Genomic DNA, 17,190 nt, shown 5'->3' with positions numbered 1-17,190 from the left:
TATGGAAAGCAATCAATAATTTTACTTAAATCTTACTTATATGTTCAAATAAAATGATAATAAATAGAACAATCAACGTCAAAATGAATGAATAGGAGTGAGCTTGTACTTACAGAGTTGCTGGGGATCTCTATGTGCACCCCTGCAGTTAGAAACTGTTGTACCCCACTAAAACAGACACTTCTAATGAAGCAGATGAAGGAAAACATGCTCTAGATTGAGAAGCTTTTTATTCTTCTGTTTTTTTTTTTCACAATACTCCCAGTTCCTCTTTTTAGTTTCCGGTGTCAGGAGCTAGCACATTTTTGATTACTGCACAAATGAGACTAAAGTGGCACCCTCAGTATATTACTGTACATGACTAATCTGCACTGTAAATATTCTGCATTATCTATAGGTCTCGTTGCAAAATAATCATTTCACATGTCATTCGAGATGAAGCAGCATAATATTCCTTTTAATTAAGTGTAAGGGAAAGGACATTGAGAAATTCCCTTATATTGGGTTTGGTTTATTACATGGCTACTAGTTGTGTGTATTTAATGTAAATATTTATTGTTTCTATTGTCATACTTCTTCCCACTATACTGTTACTTCAGGCAGGAAGTTCTGGTAAGTTGGGTGAAAGTTCCAGAACAGGGTGACAGGGTAAGAAGGATAAGAAGTCCTATAACTTGGTGTCGCTTCTATAGTTAGGTAATTGGTTAGTGTTCACATGTAGGTGCACTGCCATATAGGGTTAATCTGCAGGTGAATAGCGTTACAATGCTGCCAGACCACCTTAGGCCCCTTTCACACCTCCGAGTTTCCTGTACGTGTAGCATCCATTTTTTCAACACTAGGACTACTCGACTCGTGACCCCGCCTAGAACTACTGAAAGGAGTCATTTTGACTCCTTGCTTGTTTTCGTTTATTTTTAGAGTTTCATTTGTGGTTATTTATTAATAATTATATTTTTTGTAATGTATTATTATTGTGAGATCCAACAGTAATGCTTTTGATTGTTTTTTTTCTGCTTTTCTTATTTTTCTACAGAAAATAACAATAATTATAATAGACGTTTTTCAAACATTTTTTTTTATTCAAGTGCACACATATAAACAACAACTGAAGAACAAAAAGCAGAGAAAATGTAGGTGGAGGAGCATAAAAATGAAAATATGGCGCAGAATTCACCTTCTAAACATTTGGTGTTTCGCATTTTAGGCATTGCCTTTGATTTATGGCAGTACATTGCCCACACAAAGACTTACCACAAGTCTTACAATTTCCGACAGATCTATTTTTCTTGCACTTTTCTTTGATCTGGCAAAATTTTGTTTGAACCATCACTTCTGAGCATGTAGAAACTTGGGACGTGGAACTGTAGCACCCTGAGGACTCGGCTGCTACAGGGGTCTTACACCTCAAGCCAGAGGTGTGATATTCCACTCCCGGGTAAGGATGGAGTGTGGAACTGAGCTCAGTTAGCTGCATACACTACATACATCCCATTTCCGAGGGACAGACCGATGGTACTCCCACTAGGTATATGTGCAGGTACGACAGTGTATGTCCCTGGCTGGAGTGGGAGGGGGGTGGAACATCCCAGTAGTGTAGGGGCAGATAGGGGGAGCAGTCTGGGTAATGCTAGGAGCTCATTGGGTGCTGGTCACCTGAGCTCACACATAGAGGGAGTATATAAGGTGGGAACCATCTTAGATCAGGGTCAGTCTTCTGTAGAGGGTTAGTCAGTCCTGAGAGAGGTCCAGGAGCGCCTGCAGAGAGAAGAGAGAGAGGAGAAGAGAAGGACCCAGAGGGGGAGAAGAAGGAACCCCAAGAACCCAGAATTAGACCAGAAGGGTGAAGGGTTGGCACGCAAGGGAACCGGATCCCAAATTAGTGGAGGAAAGAAACAACCCTCAGCTAAGAACCGGAGGCTGCGACATTGCATGTGGAGCAGCCCCTCACTAAGTCCACTAAGAAGGCACACCAGGTATAGGGTCAGGGAACACTGAAGAGGTGCACCCACCAAGAGGCCCGAGGGAGCCGGACATGAGTGGACCCCTGGTGAGAAAGGCCAGTAGAGAGGACAGTCAGAAAGGGAGCTCAGGACCACGCTCCAGAATTGCTTGGGGGTTGGCCGAGTCCAGGACCTGGTGGACGCAGCACGGCTCGGGCGGTCACTCAAGGCCAGAGTGACCAACAGAACAGCAGTAAGTAAAAACCCTGAACTGCACAGCCCGACTCTGAGTCTTCTTACCATCCACACTGCACCACCACTACCACCATCCTCTACACCTGACCCCCTGAGGCTATACCCCTCCCGTTGGGGGTTATACTACCCGAAGCTGCACACATACCACCAGCCTCAGCGGACCCTGCTGCAGCGGCGGCCGTATTGACCGCAAATCAACGGGTGGCGTAGTCGACACAAAGAACAACTAATAACATCTGTAAAGACTGCCACACACTGAGCTTGACACCCTGGGCACGGACCGGGTCGCCGCCACTCGGAGACTACAACCCCCATCTGATCCGGCTCCGGGTATCCCCCAAACAACACTGGCCCAGGGGGCGCGTCAACTTTGGCGTAGTCGGCAGGATAACGTGCCCGCAACAACCGGGTACTGCGTGCCTGAAGAAAAGTTCACCGTTACCTCAAAAAGAAGTCTCCCGCCGGTTCCGGAGGGTCCCCGCCAACGGACCCCATCACAGGTCGTTTCCCGCCGGTTGTCCGCCATTTGCAGCTTTTTCCCGCCATTTCCAAAGATTTCCCGCCTTGGAAGAGCGGACGCCATTATGGGCGTGCCAGAGGGTGGCAAAAGGCCACCTCCCATCGTGGGCCAGGTCGAAGAATGGCGCCAAAAGCGGAAACCGCCCCCACCAACAGAGACTGTGATGCTGGAAGTGTCCATCAGCGTGAGAGAACTGCCCCTGGAACTGACAATCACTAAGTTGCCCCGGGACCACCCTCAATGTGGGCGGAGACAGAACAAAAGAGCGAAGATGGGTGCAGCCTGGGGGAGTCCAGAGAGAGCGCACCCGGAGACAAGAAGTCTGGAGAGGAGTCCAGAGAAAGCGTACCCGGAGATGGAGGGAGAGACAGGCAGCACCGACCCAGTGGTCAGGAGCCTGCTGCAAGCAACAACCCCACTAGGCTTAGTGGAGATCCTAGCACAGCTCCCCCGAGACCGGGAGTGTGCACAGACCGCGCTGGAGGGCCTCGCACGGAGGATGGCCCAGGTGCAGCAAGACACGCTGACGGAGTGGAGCCGTGAGATGACCCAGCAGACCGGAGCCCGTCAGCGGAGCACGCCGCCCGAGATGAGGAGACAGACCGCCTCTGAGGATGGCGCAGGAGGAATGAAGGCAGGAGACGGCGCCGAGAAGGGAGCTGAACGGACGGAGGCAGGTAAAGGGGACGTCTCTACCCCGAGCCGAGAAACCGTGTACCTGTCCCAGCTCCCCGTCGCAGAGCCCGAAATTCCCCCTGCCGTGCCCGTCGCTGCATCGTCACCGTGCCAGACTAGGCCTCAAGCAGAAGCCGCGGCCGCGACCCCTGTGACGTCACGCGCCTCAACCCTGAGCGCGGCGAAGCAGGAAATACCATCGGCCTGGTCGCAAGGTCTAGTACCTCCGGGCGCCGCAATTCCAACAGCGCCCCCTACCTCCGCGGAGCCACTGGCCTGGTCGCAAGGCCGAGTAACCCCGGGCGCCGCCGTCCTTACGGTGCCCTTTACCTTTAGGGTGCCCCAAGCCTGGTCGCAAGGCCTGGTCGACCCGGGCGCCGCTACCATCAACGCGCCCTCAACATCTCGAGTGCCGCACCTGGGCGAAGATCTATTTGCCCAGCACACGTGCCCGGATGGGCAGCCCTTTGTATGGCCCCAGGAGTACTACCAACTGGAACTCCAAAGAGCAAGGCCCCTGTGCGAGCCCCTGATTCCGGCTCCGAAGCCCGTCAGGAGAACCCCGCTCCCGCTAGAAGAAGCAGAATTCGAGTGGGACCCCACCGGAGGAGACCTCATGGGGTTCACTCAAGAAACGCGGGCAGCTGCAGCAGAGCGAGTGGAGTGCTGCCGCCAGCAGTTGGCAGCCTTCGAGCAAGAGCGGAAAGAGAGGCGGATCCGTGAGCAGCGGCTGCAGGAACAGAGCGCAGGGCAGAAGAGCCGGACCAGGAGGAACCCCCGTGCAGCTCATGGTCCCCGTGCCACCGGGACTGTAATTAAATTCCAACTGCAGCACGGTTGGGGTTTCATCAGAGACCATCATACCCCCGGCGACGTCTTTGTAACCCGCAGAGACGTAGAAAGCCATCTGCCGGAGGGACACAGAGGTCGTGACCTGTATGTAGGGGATGAGGTCACATTCACCCGGCACAAGTGTGCCAAAGGACCCTACGCCCTCCATGTGCATCGCCTGACGGAGGAGGAGCTGCGGTGTGAGGAGGAGCAAGAGGACCCGGACGGGTCTGAAGAAGGAGCAGGTGGACGCCGTCATTAAAGTACGGTAAAGAGACTGTAAATAGTTACCCGTCAGGGTATAAGAACTGTTACTGCTGCTAGTTAAAATATAGTCCCCGTTGGGACCAGCAAATTGAACTGAAACCCGTGTGTCCCTATTCCCACTGACCGAGGACTGAGAGCGGTCATTCCTTTCCTAATACCTGGCCAAGGACTGAGAGCGGCCATATCTCCCTTTGTACATAGTTGCGCTTTTTAAGGCGCCCCCTACCGGTTTTATAGGAAACTGTTGTTTTTCTACCAGAGACTGTGGCACTTTACCCGGTCACAAGTCGCACCGTGGCCGGAGGAACAAGAAAGTTTACAAGAAAAAGTTTATGCTGATGATATATATATAATGTTTTATATGTTTATGTTGTTATGAAAATTTGTATGTTTGTGGATGTTTTGTTTTCTTACAGCCCGAGGACGTGCTGTGATTTACCAGGGGGGAATGTAGCACCCTGAGGATTCGGCTGCTACAGGGGTATTACACCTCAAGCCAGAGGTGTGATATTCCACTCCCGGGTAAGGATGGAGTGTGGAACTGAGCTCAGTTAGCTGCATACACTACATACATCCCATTTCCGAGGGACAGACCGATGGTACTCCCACTAGGTATATGTGCAGGTACGACAGTGTCTGTCCCTGGCTGGAGTGGGAGGGGGGTGGAACATCCCAGTAGTGTAGGGGCAGATAGGGGGAGCAGTCTGGGTAATGCTAGGAGCTCATTGGGTGCTGGTCACCTGAGCTCACACATAGAGGGAGTATATAAGGTGGGAACCATCTTAGATCAGGGTCAGTCTTCTGTAGAGGGTTAGTCAGTCCTGAGAGAGGTCCAGGAGCGCCTGCAGAGAGAAGAGAGAGAGGAGAAGAGAAGGACCCAGAGGGGGAGAAGAAGGAACCCCAAGAACCCAGAATTAGACCAGAAGGGTGAAGGGTTGGCACGCAAGGGAACCGGATCCCAAATTAGTGGAGGAAAGAAACAACCCTCAGCTAAGAACCGGAGGCTGCGACATTGCATGTGGAGCAGCCCCTCACTAAGTCCACTAAGAAGGCACACCAGGTATAGGGTCAGGGAACCCCGAAGAGGTGCACCCACCAAGAGGCCCGAGGGAGCCGGACATGAGTGGACCCCTGGTGAGAAAGGCCAGTAGAGAGGACAGTCAGAAAGGGAGCTCAGGACCACGCTCCAGAATTGCTTGGGGGTTGGCCGAGTCCAGGACCTGGTGGACGCAGCACGGCTTGGGCGGTCACTAGTGTTGAGCGATACCTTCCGATATCAGGAAATATCGTATCGGATTGGATCGGGCCGATACCCAAAAAGTATCGGATATCGCCGATTCCGATACCGGAAACCAATGCAAGTCAATGGGACACAAATATCGGAATGAAAATAAACCCTTTCTTTCCTTGTAGGTTAATTCTACATGAAGTAAAACAACTAAGAATAATGTAGAATGACATGAAAAGCCGGCAATTCATCAGCGGCATACACCGGTACCCGACAATTTACAACAGAAAGAATAGAGCATCACACATAGATTAGATAGATAGAAACATGTCAGTCACATATATATGAAGTACAGTGACAGTGTTGCTTACTGTACTTGTCATTTAGTGTAAAGGATTTATTAAAAAAAATATTAGTGTTTTCGTGCACCGTCTCTTTAAAAAAGCCGGCCGGCAATTCAGCAGCGGTACCCGACAATTTATAACAGAAAGAATAGAGCTTCACACATAGATTAGATAGATAGAAACATGTCAGTCACATATATATGAAGTACAGTGACAGTGTTGCTTACTGTACTTGTCATTTAGTGTAAAGGATTTATTTAAAAAAATAATAGTGTTTTCATGCACCGTCTCTTTAAGAAAGCCGGCCGGCAATTCAGCATCTGTACCCGACAATTTAGAACAGAAAGAATAGAGAATCATACATAGATTAGATAGATAGAAACATGTCAGTCACATATATATGAAGTACAGTGACAGTGTTGATTACTGTACTTGTCATTTAGTGTTAAAATAAAGGATTTATTTAAAAAAAAATTGGCGTGGGGTTCCCCTTAATTTTAGGCTCTAGCGGAGGTTAAGCAGACAGCTGGGGCAAATGTTTGAAGCCTGGGAAGGGGGTAATACCCACGGAGCTTCCCAGGCTACTAATATCAGCCCCCAGCTGAATACCTAGCCTTTACTAGCTATTAAAATGGGGGAACCCCCCCAAAAAAATAACGTGGGGTCCCCCCTAATTTAATAGCTAGCACAGGCTAGGCAGACAGCTGGGGGCTGATATTAATAGCCCAGGAAGGGTGCCATGAATATTGGCCCCCTCCCAGGCTAGAAACACCAGCCGTCAGCCGCCCCAGAAATGGCGCATCCATAGGATGCGCCAATTCTGGCACTTAGCCTCGCTCTTCCACGCTGCCCTGGTGCGGTGGCAGGGGGTAATAGGGTTGGGGTTGATGTCAGCTTATAATGCCAGCTGACATCAAGCCCAGGTTAGTAATGGAGAGGCGTCTATAAGACACCCCCATTACTAACCCCATAGTCAAAGTTAAAAGAAAACACAAACACCCAGAGTAAAGTCCTTTAATTGAAATAAAGACACAATTCTTTATTGTTCTAAATTAAACCATACTTACCATCACGCCCATTCCAGCTGAAGCCAACGATCTCCTGCAATAAAAGAAAAATAATAAAGCAACCTCATCCTTACCTTTCGATGGTTCCCAGGACAGCTCCAGCTCTGCTACATCGAGATGACAGGATGGACCGCAGCAGAAAGCTGCCATCCAGCCTGTCATCCCGCAGACACTGAGAAGGCAGGCATGCTTGCGCTCCTCAGTGTCTCTCTGTGACGTCATCCAGATGAGCCGAGTTCATGTCCAATGAACTCAGCTCACCTCATGCACGTCACTGACAGCGTGGGAAAGTTCTCCTGCACTCAGCGCTTCAGCGTGAGAATTCTCCCACGCTGTCAGTGACATACATGAGGTGAGGTCATGTCCAATGAACTCAGCTCACCTCATGCACGTCACTGACAGTGTGGGAAAATTCTCACGCTGAAGTGCTGAGTGCAGGAGAATTTTCCCACGCTGTCAGTGACGTACATGAGGTGAGCTGAGTTCATTGGACATGACCTCGGCTCATCTTTATGCCGTCACAGCCAGACATTGAGGAGCACAAGCATGCCTGTGCTTCTCAGTGTCTGCGGGATGACAGGATGGATGGCAGCGTTCTGCTGCGGTCCAGCCTGTCATCTCGATGTAGCAGAGCTGAAGCTGTCGTGGGAGCCATGGAAAGGTAAGGATGAGGTTGCTTTATTATTTTACTTTTATTGCAGGAGATCGTTGGCTTCAGCTGGAATGGGCGTGATGGTAAGTATGGTTTAATTTAGAACAATAAAGAATTGTGTGTTTATTTCAATTAAAGGACTTTTTTCTGGGTGTTGTGTTTTTTTAAATACTTTACTAGAAATTCATGGTGGTCATGTCTAATATTGGCGTGACCCCATGAATTTTGGGCTTAGGGCCAGCTGATAATACCAAGCTGGCCTTAACCCCTTTATTACCCAGTGAGCCACCGCACCAGGGCCCTGGATGAGTTGGGTACAGCGCCAGAAGATGGCGCTTCAATGAACGCGCCATTTTCTGGGGCGGCTGCGGACTGCAATTTGCAGCGGGGGTGGCCCAGAAAGCTTGGGTCTCCCTGCGCTGCGGATTCCAGCCCCCAGCTGCATAGTTGTATCTGGCTGGACACAAAAATAGGGCGAAGCCCCAAGCATTTTTTTTTTTAATTATTTCATGAAATTCATGGAATAATTAAGAAAAAAAGGGCTTCCCTATATTGTTGTGTCCAACCAGGTACAAATAGGCAGCTGGTGGTTGGGGGCAGCCCATTCCTGCCTGCTGTACCTGGCTGGACACAAATATAGTGCGAAGCCCCACGTCAATTTTTTTTTAATTATTTCATGAAATTCATGGAATAATTAAGAAAAAAAGGGCTTCCCTATATTGTTGTGTCCAACCAGGTACAAATAGGCAGCTGGTGGTTGGGGGCAGCCCATTCCTGCCTGCTGTACCTGGCTGGACACAAATATAGGGCGAAGCCCCACGTCAATTTTTTTTAAAATAAATCCTTTATTTTAACACTAAATGACATTTGAGGAGTTAATAAAGATGCAGTCCCTAAATTATTATTTATTTTTTAATTAATTTTTCCCAAAACTTTTGACGTGGGCTTCGCCATATTTTTGTATGCCAGCCAGGTACAGCATCCAGCTTCTATGAACGCGCCATTTTCCGGGGTGGCTGCGGACTGCAATTTTCAGCGGGGGGGGGGGGGGGGGAGAAAGCTTGGGCCTCCCTGCGCTGCAGATTCCATCCCCCAGCTGCCTAGTTGTACCTGGCTGGACACAAAAATAGGGAGAAGCTTCACGTATTTTTTTTTTTTAATTATTTCATGAAATTCATGGAATAATTAAGAAAAAAAGGGCTTCCCTATATTGTTGTGTCCGGCCAGGTACAAATAGGCAGCTGGTGGTTGGGGGCAGCCCGTTCCTGCCTGCTGTACCTGACTGGACACAAATATAGGGCGAAGCCCCACATAATTTTTTTTTAATTATTTCATGAATTTCCTGAAATAATTAAAAAAAAATTGACGTGGGGCTTCACACTATATTTGTGTCCAGCCAGGTACAGCAGGCAGGAACGGGCTGCCCCCAACCACCAGCTGCCTATTTGTACCTGGCCAGACACAACAATATAGGGAAGCCCTTTTTTTCTTAATTATTCCATGAATTTCATGAAATAATTAAAAAAAAAAAAACGTGGGGCTTCTCCCTATTTTTGTGTCCAGCCAGGTACAACTAGGCAGCTGGGGGATGGAATCTGCAGCGCAGGGAGGCCCAAGCTTTCTGCCCCCCGCTGAAAATTGCAGTCCGCGGCCGCCCCGGAAAATGGCGCGTTCATAGAAGCTGGATGCTGTACCTGGCTGGCATACAAAAATATGGCGAAGCCCACGTCAAAAGTTTTGGGAAAAATTTATTAAAAAATAAATAATAATTTAGGGACTGCATCTTTATTAAGTCCTCAAATGTCATTTAGTGTTAAAATAAAGGATTTATTTTAAAAAAAAATGGCGTGGGATCCCCCATAATTTTAGTCTCTAGCGGAGGTTAAGCAGACGGCTGGGGCAGATGTTTGAAGCCTGGGAAGGGGGTAAAACCCACGGAGCTTCCCAGGCTACTAATATCAGCCCCCAGCTGAATACCTAGCCTTTACTAGCTATTAAAATGGGGGACCCCCCCAAAAAAAATGACGTGGGGTCCCCCCTATTTTAATAGCTAGCAAAGGCTAGGCAGACAGCTGGGGGCTGATATTAATAGCTCAGGAAGGGTGCCATGAATATTGGCCCCCTCCCAGGCTAGAAACACCAGCCGTCAGCCGCCCCAGAAATGGCGCATCCATAGGATGCGCCAATTCTGGCACTTAGCCTCGCTCTTCCACGCTGCCCTGGTGCGGTGGCAGGGGGTAATAGTGGTGGGGTTCATGTCAGCGCCAGCTGCCATGAAGCCCAGGTTAGTAATGATGGGTGTCTATAAGACACCCCCATTACTAACCTACAAAGTGTTAAAAAGAAAAAACACACTACACCCAGAAAAAAATAATTTATTTGAAATAAAACACCATTTTATTTAATTCTTAGTTTACTAAAAAAAAATAGTTACCTGTCCACGTTCCTGCGCTGATCTCCCATGCACAGCTGTCACATCTGGAGATGGTGACAGCTGTGCATGGCTGCTGTAAGCTCACGCTGCCGGGAACACGTCCGCTCCCGGCAGCGGGAGCCACTGACTGAGGTTACCGGAGTGCATTCAGGCAGCGCAGCTCCGGAGACCTCCTTTACGGCAGTGCTGTACCGTGGGAATTTCTCACGATACAGCAGTGCCGTAAAGCAGCTAACCGGAGCAGCGCTGCCTTAACTCTGGTGAACCCTTACGGCCCCGTCATTCTAGCGGCGGCAGCGGTTCAGAGCGGTCACATTCTATGTGGCTGCTCTGAACTGGAGATCTTCGTGGGACACTCGTGGACTGCTACGGAGGGGTAAGGATAAGGTTGTGGTTTATTATTTTATATTTTATTACAGGAGATCGATGGCTTCGGGGAATTAGGTGTCTAGGTGAGTATAGGTGTAGTTTTTTATTTTTTACTTTATTTTAGGTGACGATCGGCGGGGACAGGTAATGTATAAACTAATTTCTTTTAGGTAACCACTGGCCACCAATGACATGTATCTAACATTTATTGGGGACACAGTAGGGCAATTTATATAGCAGGATCAGGCTGATGGGAACTACTGCTCCCATCGAGCTGATCCTGCTGGCACGAGTGGACGGGGGACAGACATAGGCCGATGGGAGTAGTAGTGTCACATCGGCCTATGTCTGCCTGCACACACACACACCCCGCACACACACACCCCGCACACACACCCCGCACACACACACACCCCGCACACACACACCCCGCACACACTAATCATGACGGGTCTGGGAGGTGAGGCTGACCTGTGCGGCCGTGGGAAAGTTCATGTGAGTTCATGCAGTCAAGCATGAACTCACATGAACCCTCTGAGGGCACCGCGGCTACTTCAAATGAACAGCTGATCGGCATCACCTGATACCTCAGCTGTTCATTTGAAATAACCGGCGGGAAAGCGCAGCACAGAACGGGAAAGCCGGCGGTGAAGTCTTTTCACTGCCGGCTTCCCCGCCCGGGTCCTTCGCTCCTTGGTGCTGCGCTCCCCGCCCGGTCCTAATTTACGATTGGGATTGGAGGTGGCGAGGGGAGCGGAGGATCGGGGTGGGAGGCTGCGGGGAAGCAGTATGGGGCTGTGTGATTGTTTAAAAGCCGGCGGCTTTTTACCGCCCGCCGGCTTTTAAACAATCAGGAGAATTCTCCCACGCTGGGATGGCATTCTGATGACAAGCTGGATCGCAGCTGAGCGCTGCCATCCAGCTTGTCATCCTTCACAGACACTGCAGAGCGCAGGCATTATGGGAACTTCCGATTCCGGTATTCGATATTATAAAAGTATCGGAATTAAGTATCGGAATTCCGATACAGTGAATATCGGCCGATACCCGATATTTCAGTATCGGAATGCTCAACACTAGCGGTCACTCAAGGCCAGAGTGACCAACAGAACAGCAGTAAGTAAAAACCCTGAACTGCACAGCCCGACTCTGAGTCTTCTTACCATCCACACTGCACCACCACTACCACCATCCTCTACACCTGACCCCCTGAGGCTATACCCCTCCCGTTGGGGGTTATACTACCCGAAGCTGCACACATACCACCAGCCTCAGCGGACCCTGCTGCAGCGGCGGCCGTATTGACCGCAAATCAACGGGTGGCGTAGTCGACACAAAGAACAACTAATAACATCTGTAAAGACTGCCACACACTGAGCTTGACACCCTGGGCACGGACCGGGTCGCCGCCACTCGGAGACTACAACCCCCATCTGATCCGGCTCCGGGTATCCCCCAAACAACACTGGCCCAGGGGGCGCGTCAGAACCTTTTTCCTTATCTGTGACATAAGGACCACTCAACTCTCTCACAAGCGTTTGCAAAAATGCCTTGCGTGACATTTTTTGGTGGGTAATCTCCTTGAATATTATCCATGCATTTATACCCGCAAAGTCTAAGGCATTTTCAAATGCATGAACAGGCCATCTCCTTGTGCATGTTCGTGTGGTATATTTTCGTGCCATCTGATCCACTACATCTACTCCATATTTTGTTTCATTGTAAAACTTTACCGTTTCTGGAGTTTTTTTAGCGGAATCAGACGCAACAACAACATCTGGATGGACGGAACTCAAAATGACAACATTTTTGTTGGGCTTTCCTTGATATACTGTAAGTGTAAAATTGTCTTCATTTCTAAACACTTTAGTGTTGTACAATTCCTCTTTCATGGATTTTATTTCTTTAGGCACTTCTCGCCTTATCTTGTTCAGTGTTCCCACGATGGTTGTTCCTTTGCTTTTTAGCTGTTTAGCTAATTTTACTGAAGTAAAATAATTATCGGTTGTAACATTGCGACCTTTTTTCAAAAACGGGTCCAATAACTTCATTACCACATGGTCAGCTAAACGGTCCTCAGCACGGCGTGTGTCATCTTTGCCTAGATAAGGGAAGCCATTTGCCAGATATTTGCTCCTCTTATCAACAGCTAGCCAATATTTGTGGCCATATTTATCTGGTTTGGAAGGCATGTACTGCGTGAATGGACACCTAGTTTTGCTTGGGAAAAGTTGCTCATCCACCGTTATGTATGGGCCAGGTTTGTAACACGCAATACAATTTTCAATAAACCTGTCCCACACAGTAGAAAATAGAGCAAACTTGTCCGTTTGCAGTCTCTCCGATCGAGTAGATTTCTCATCAAATCTGAGAAACCTCATAATTTCAACAAAGCGGTCCCTAGACATTGTCGCTTTGCAAAACGGTATTCCCCAGTCATTACACCAAATACTGCTAATCGAGTGACGGTTCGTGCCAGATATTCCACGAGCATAGAATATCGCAATGAATGCATCTAGCTCCTCATCAGATAGAGTAAACTGTAAATTATTGTTCCTGCATGCTTCTGCAAGCGTACAGTTCTTTATATGTGTCAATATATATGAATCAAAAAATAAACGCCATGCGCTCAAAGGACTATCGATAATGATATTTCTTCTGGCGTATCCTGTAGGGCCAGGTGCTTCTCGAAGAATATTTTGGCTGTCACGCCTACCAGGCAAGTGTTCTCCAATTTCAACAGGTTTCCATTGAATACCATCCGCTGAAACTAGTATTCCTTCAGATTCGCCTTCTCTGGTGTTTGTTGTTGCATTACCTTCGCCGCCATCGCTATCTGTTGTTCTTTCATTTCTGGGACGTTTTGCTGATTTTTTCTGTCCACGACCAGGAGGATGGTCACGAGGCAACATAACTGCATGAGCCCAATCCCCAGTTGATGTGCTTGGAATATCTGTAAAAAAGTTGATGAATATTTAGAATTTTTGTTTTGTAAGGGTCCGTGCACACTGGCTTGATTAGCGGCGGAATATCCGACCGGATATTCTCACCACAATCCGGCCCGTACCTGCCCGCTCAGGTACAGAGCGGAGTTTCATACCTGAAGCTCCGCTCCGAACCCCGGGCTGGAGCCGCTGTCTGGGACGGAGCCGTGCTCGCGCGTAAGCAAGCGCTGCTCTGTCCCTGACAGCGGCTCCAGCCCGGGGTTCGGAGCGGAGCTTCAGGCATGAGCGGGCAGGTATGGCCTGTATTGCGGCAAGAATATCCAGATGGCTATTCAGCCAGAATTCTGCTAGTGTGCACAGGCCCTAACTCAGTGTGTGGAAGAACAAATAAATACACATAACTACTTACCTTCTGGATTTGTTCCTTCTGAGTCTTCAGATTCACTTGATATGTTCTGAGGAATGAAATCTTCATCACTGTCAGAATCAAATACATGTTCCTGCAATTCGGATTCCGATTCATCCTCCGGTATGGATTGCAAAGTAGCCAGAATATCCTGAGGCTTTATCAAACGTCTTCTCTCCATATTCCTCACAAATTCCATAATTCTATATAGTTCCCTGCTGAAAAATAGAAATGAAATGAAAACTAAAAGAAATAATAACTGTTCTGCCACCTTCAAAAGTAGGTGGGCTGAATCAGTTGACAGACAGCTAAACTATTTCATAACAATTCATACCTGTATGAGTCTTCAGAGCTCGTATGTCTGCGTCTGTTCTCTTTGTCTCTTCAGCTGAACTGAAAGTAAAGTTACTGTCTCCTGCTAGGACCTTAGAAAAACACCACCCTTCATTAGCATAAGATAAGAGCCTAGAGTAAACAAGCTATTTTGTTCAGCATTACACAGTAATACAAGCAGGTAAAACACAAGGAAAATGTGAAAAGTTGACATGTAAATTGAACTACATCTATATGAACATCAGGGTAAATAAGACAGAGTGAAAAAATTATGCACAAAACTTTATAGCAACATTTAGTGACAAAAGGACCTCAAAATATAGTAGGGAGTCAAAATGACTCCCTTCAGTAGTTCTTGGTAAATTTTGAAAAAAACGCGCAAATTTTTCACCAAAATTATTTATTCTCACAAAATCTTTTTTCACATCATATTTGAGGAAAAGTCACCGAGTTTCAAGCCGGAATTCTGAAAAATGTAGTCACAGAAGAGAAATAAAAAACGAAAGGAGTCAAAATGACTCCATCAGTAGTTCTAGTGTTAAGAATACCACACGTACCCATTATAAGCTATGGGGCTGCTGATTTTACACGGACTGTGTATTTGTGTGAACCACACGGAGACATGAGCTTTTCTTACCAGCAGCACGGATGACAAGGGCCAATACAAGTATATGGGTCAGTGTAAAAGATGTATAGCACATGGATGACATCCGTGCGTCATCCGTGTGTGGTGCGTGTGCTGTACGTGTTGTAGGGTTTTACTCACTCAGCTGCGGTTGAGATAGGTACAAGAAACAGGTTCTATTAAAATGTCTCAGCAGGTTTATAAAGACTGCATAAACCGCACTTCATGAGTAAACAAAATGACAGCCTTTTCCGGCACAAGTGGAAAACAGAAAATAAACAGTCCATACAGTATGGCAGGTTTGCCCACTCAGGTCAGTGTCCTTTAACAAAACACCCTGGAAGTCTCCACACCTCCAGTCACAAACCCTGAATGAGAGTTTTGGTCTCCATTTTATCTGCCAAACCACGCCCCCCGGGGTGGGGATATGTGAGCAGCCACTGCCACCCATCTCTTTGACTGCTTGTAAAACCCAGTCCTGATATGCCCTAATAACTCTCTCAGCACTATACGTGCTGGAGCATGCTTTCCCAGGCTTACATCACCGAAGCTACCAACCTTGATGATACATATCTCCTCTCAAGGACTTCGGTGGCCATCTTACATACCGCCCCCCTCTGCCCAAAGTCAGGGGCCTTGGCTCCTTCTGCCATCAAACAATAGACTCTCGACAGAGCGTCAGCATTGCCATGCAGTTTCCTGGGTCTATGCTCTACATGGAAGCTAAAATCCTGAAAGGCTAGGAACCAGCTGGTCACTTGGGAATTGTTCCCTTGCTTCTCCCTCATCCACCTTAATGGGGCATGATCTGACACCAGCCTTTATTTCCTGCCTAAGAAGTAGTATCTTAGAGTGTCCAACACCCACTTGATGACCAAACACTCCTTCTCCACTATGAAGTAATTCTCACAAGATGTCAGCTTTCGACTTAAATACATTACGGGGTGCTCTTCCCCGTTCACGTCTTGTGATAGGACAGCATCCAGCCCGACTCCTAACATGTCTGTCTGGACCACAAACTCCGTAGAGGAATCTGGTGCCACTAACATTAGTCCCTGGAAGGCTGTCTCAGCTTCTGGAGACCACTTAGCCATAGCCGATTTTGTTTCTTTAAGGAGGTCTGTCAAAGAGGTGGTTATCATGGTGAAGTTAGGGATAAACCCGCGGTAATAGCCCATGATGCCCAGGAATGCTCTGACCTGTTTCTTTGAGAGGGGTTGTGGCCAACTCTGTATCGCATCAACTTTCTTTGGGGCTTTACTTCGCCCCTGTCTATGACATAGTCCAAGCATTTACGTATCTTCCTCCATTCCCATGGCACTTTTCTTTGGGTTTATCGAACACACCTTCCATAGAGCATCAAGTATCGCCTGTAGTTCGCTCAGGTGGCTTCCTCAATCCTGGCTGAAGATTATGATGTCACCCAGGTAGGCCGCTGCGTACCTCTTGTGGGGGTTTAGGATCCGGTCCATGGCTCTCTGGTAGGTGGCTGGTGCTCCTTGTAACCCAAATGGCATCCTTGTGTACTGGAAGCATCTGTCTGGCATTGAGAAGGTAGTCTTTTCTTTGGCGTCTTGGGACATGGAAATTTGCCAATACTCTTTTCTGAGGTCAAGGGTGGTAATATACCGGGCCGGCCCTAGTCTTTCAATCAATTCATCGACATGGGGCATTGGGTACGTATCGAACTTAGAGACCTCATTCAGCTTCTTATAGTCATTGTAACACCGCCATTCTCCATCGGGTTTCGGCACTAAGACTATGGGACTGGACCAGCAACTCTTGGACCCTTCAATTACTCCCAGGCTCCGCATCCGCTTCACCTCTTTTGAGATAACCTCTCAGCAGGCTTTGGGAATCCGATACGGCTTCAAGTTTACCTGGACATGATGCTCAGTAATAATCTCAAGCTCTATGATCTAAATACAGCCTGGTAGTTCCGAGAACAGGTCTCTGTTCTGATGCAGCAACTCTCGGCACTGTTGCTTTTGGGCACGTGACAGCAACTCTGCCATCTTGACCTCTTCCATGTCAGCTTTAGACTTCGCCACCAAACATGGAACTTCCACGTGCTCCCTATCTTGCCATGGCTTAATCAGGTTGACGTGGTACACCTGGTAGGGCTTCCTTCTCCATGGACGGTGGACGTTATAGTTGACGTCACCAACCTTTTAAACTACTTCATAGGGGCCCTGCCATTTGGCCAGGAACTTGTTCTCCACCGTAGGTACCAGCACCAGTACCCAATCCCCAGGGTTGAAGTGTCTCACCCTCAACTGTGTCTCTTGTGCTTTGA

The 17,190-nt window shown here is 48.2% G+C and overlaps 2 protein-coding genes across 2 annotated transcripts in view; both read right to left on the bottom strand.

Annotated features, from left to right (window-relative positions):
* Positions 1-247, bottom strand: part of BTK (Bruton tyrosine kinase) — a 303,555-nt gene extending 303,308 nt beyond the window's left edge. Inside the window, exon 1 of the mRNA XM_073639658.1 lies at positions 114-247. The gene's annotated coding sequence lies outside the window, so the exon portion shown is untranslated. The remainder of the gene's footprint in view (positions 1-113) is intronic.
* The window catches only part of LOC141155467 (uncharacterized), a 42,253-nt gene extending 25,545 nt beyond the window's left edge, over positions 1-16,708 (bottom strand). The window contains exons 1-3 of the mRNA XM_073642332.1: positions 16,338-16,708; positions 13,940-14,154; positions 12,350-13,538 (exon numbers count right to left, since the gene is read on the bottom strand). Of these exons, the coding sequence (XP_073498433.1) occupies positions 12,350-13,538; positions 13,940-14,154; positions 16,338-16,708 (1,775 nt within the window). The remainder of the gene's footprint in view (positions 1-12,349; positions 13,539-13,939; positions 14,155-16,337) is intronic.
* Between the last annotated feature and the right edge of the window lie 482 nt (positions 16,709-17,190).

This window comes from Phyllobates terribilis, unplaced genomic scaffold, assembly GCF_046119375.1.
Source record: "Phyllobates terribilis strain yellow unplaced genomic scaffold, ASM4611937v1 Scaffold_7__3_contigs__length_470593459, whole genome shotgun sequence".
NCBI classification, from domain to species: Eukaryota; Metazoa; Chordata; class Amphibia; order Anura; family Dendrobatidae; genus Phyllobates; species Phyllobates terribilis.
Note: the sequence above shows the minus strand (reverse complement) of the source record. Positions and strands in the feature narration are given on the sequence as shown.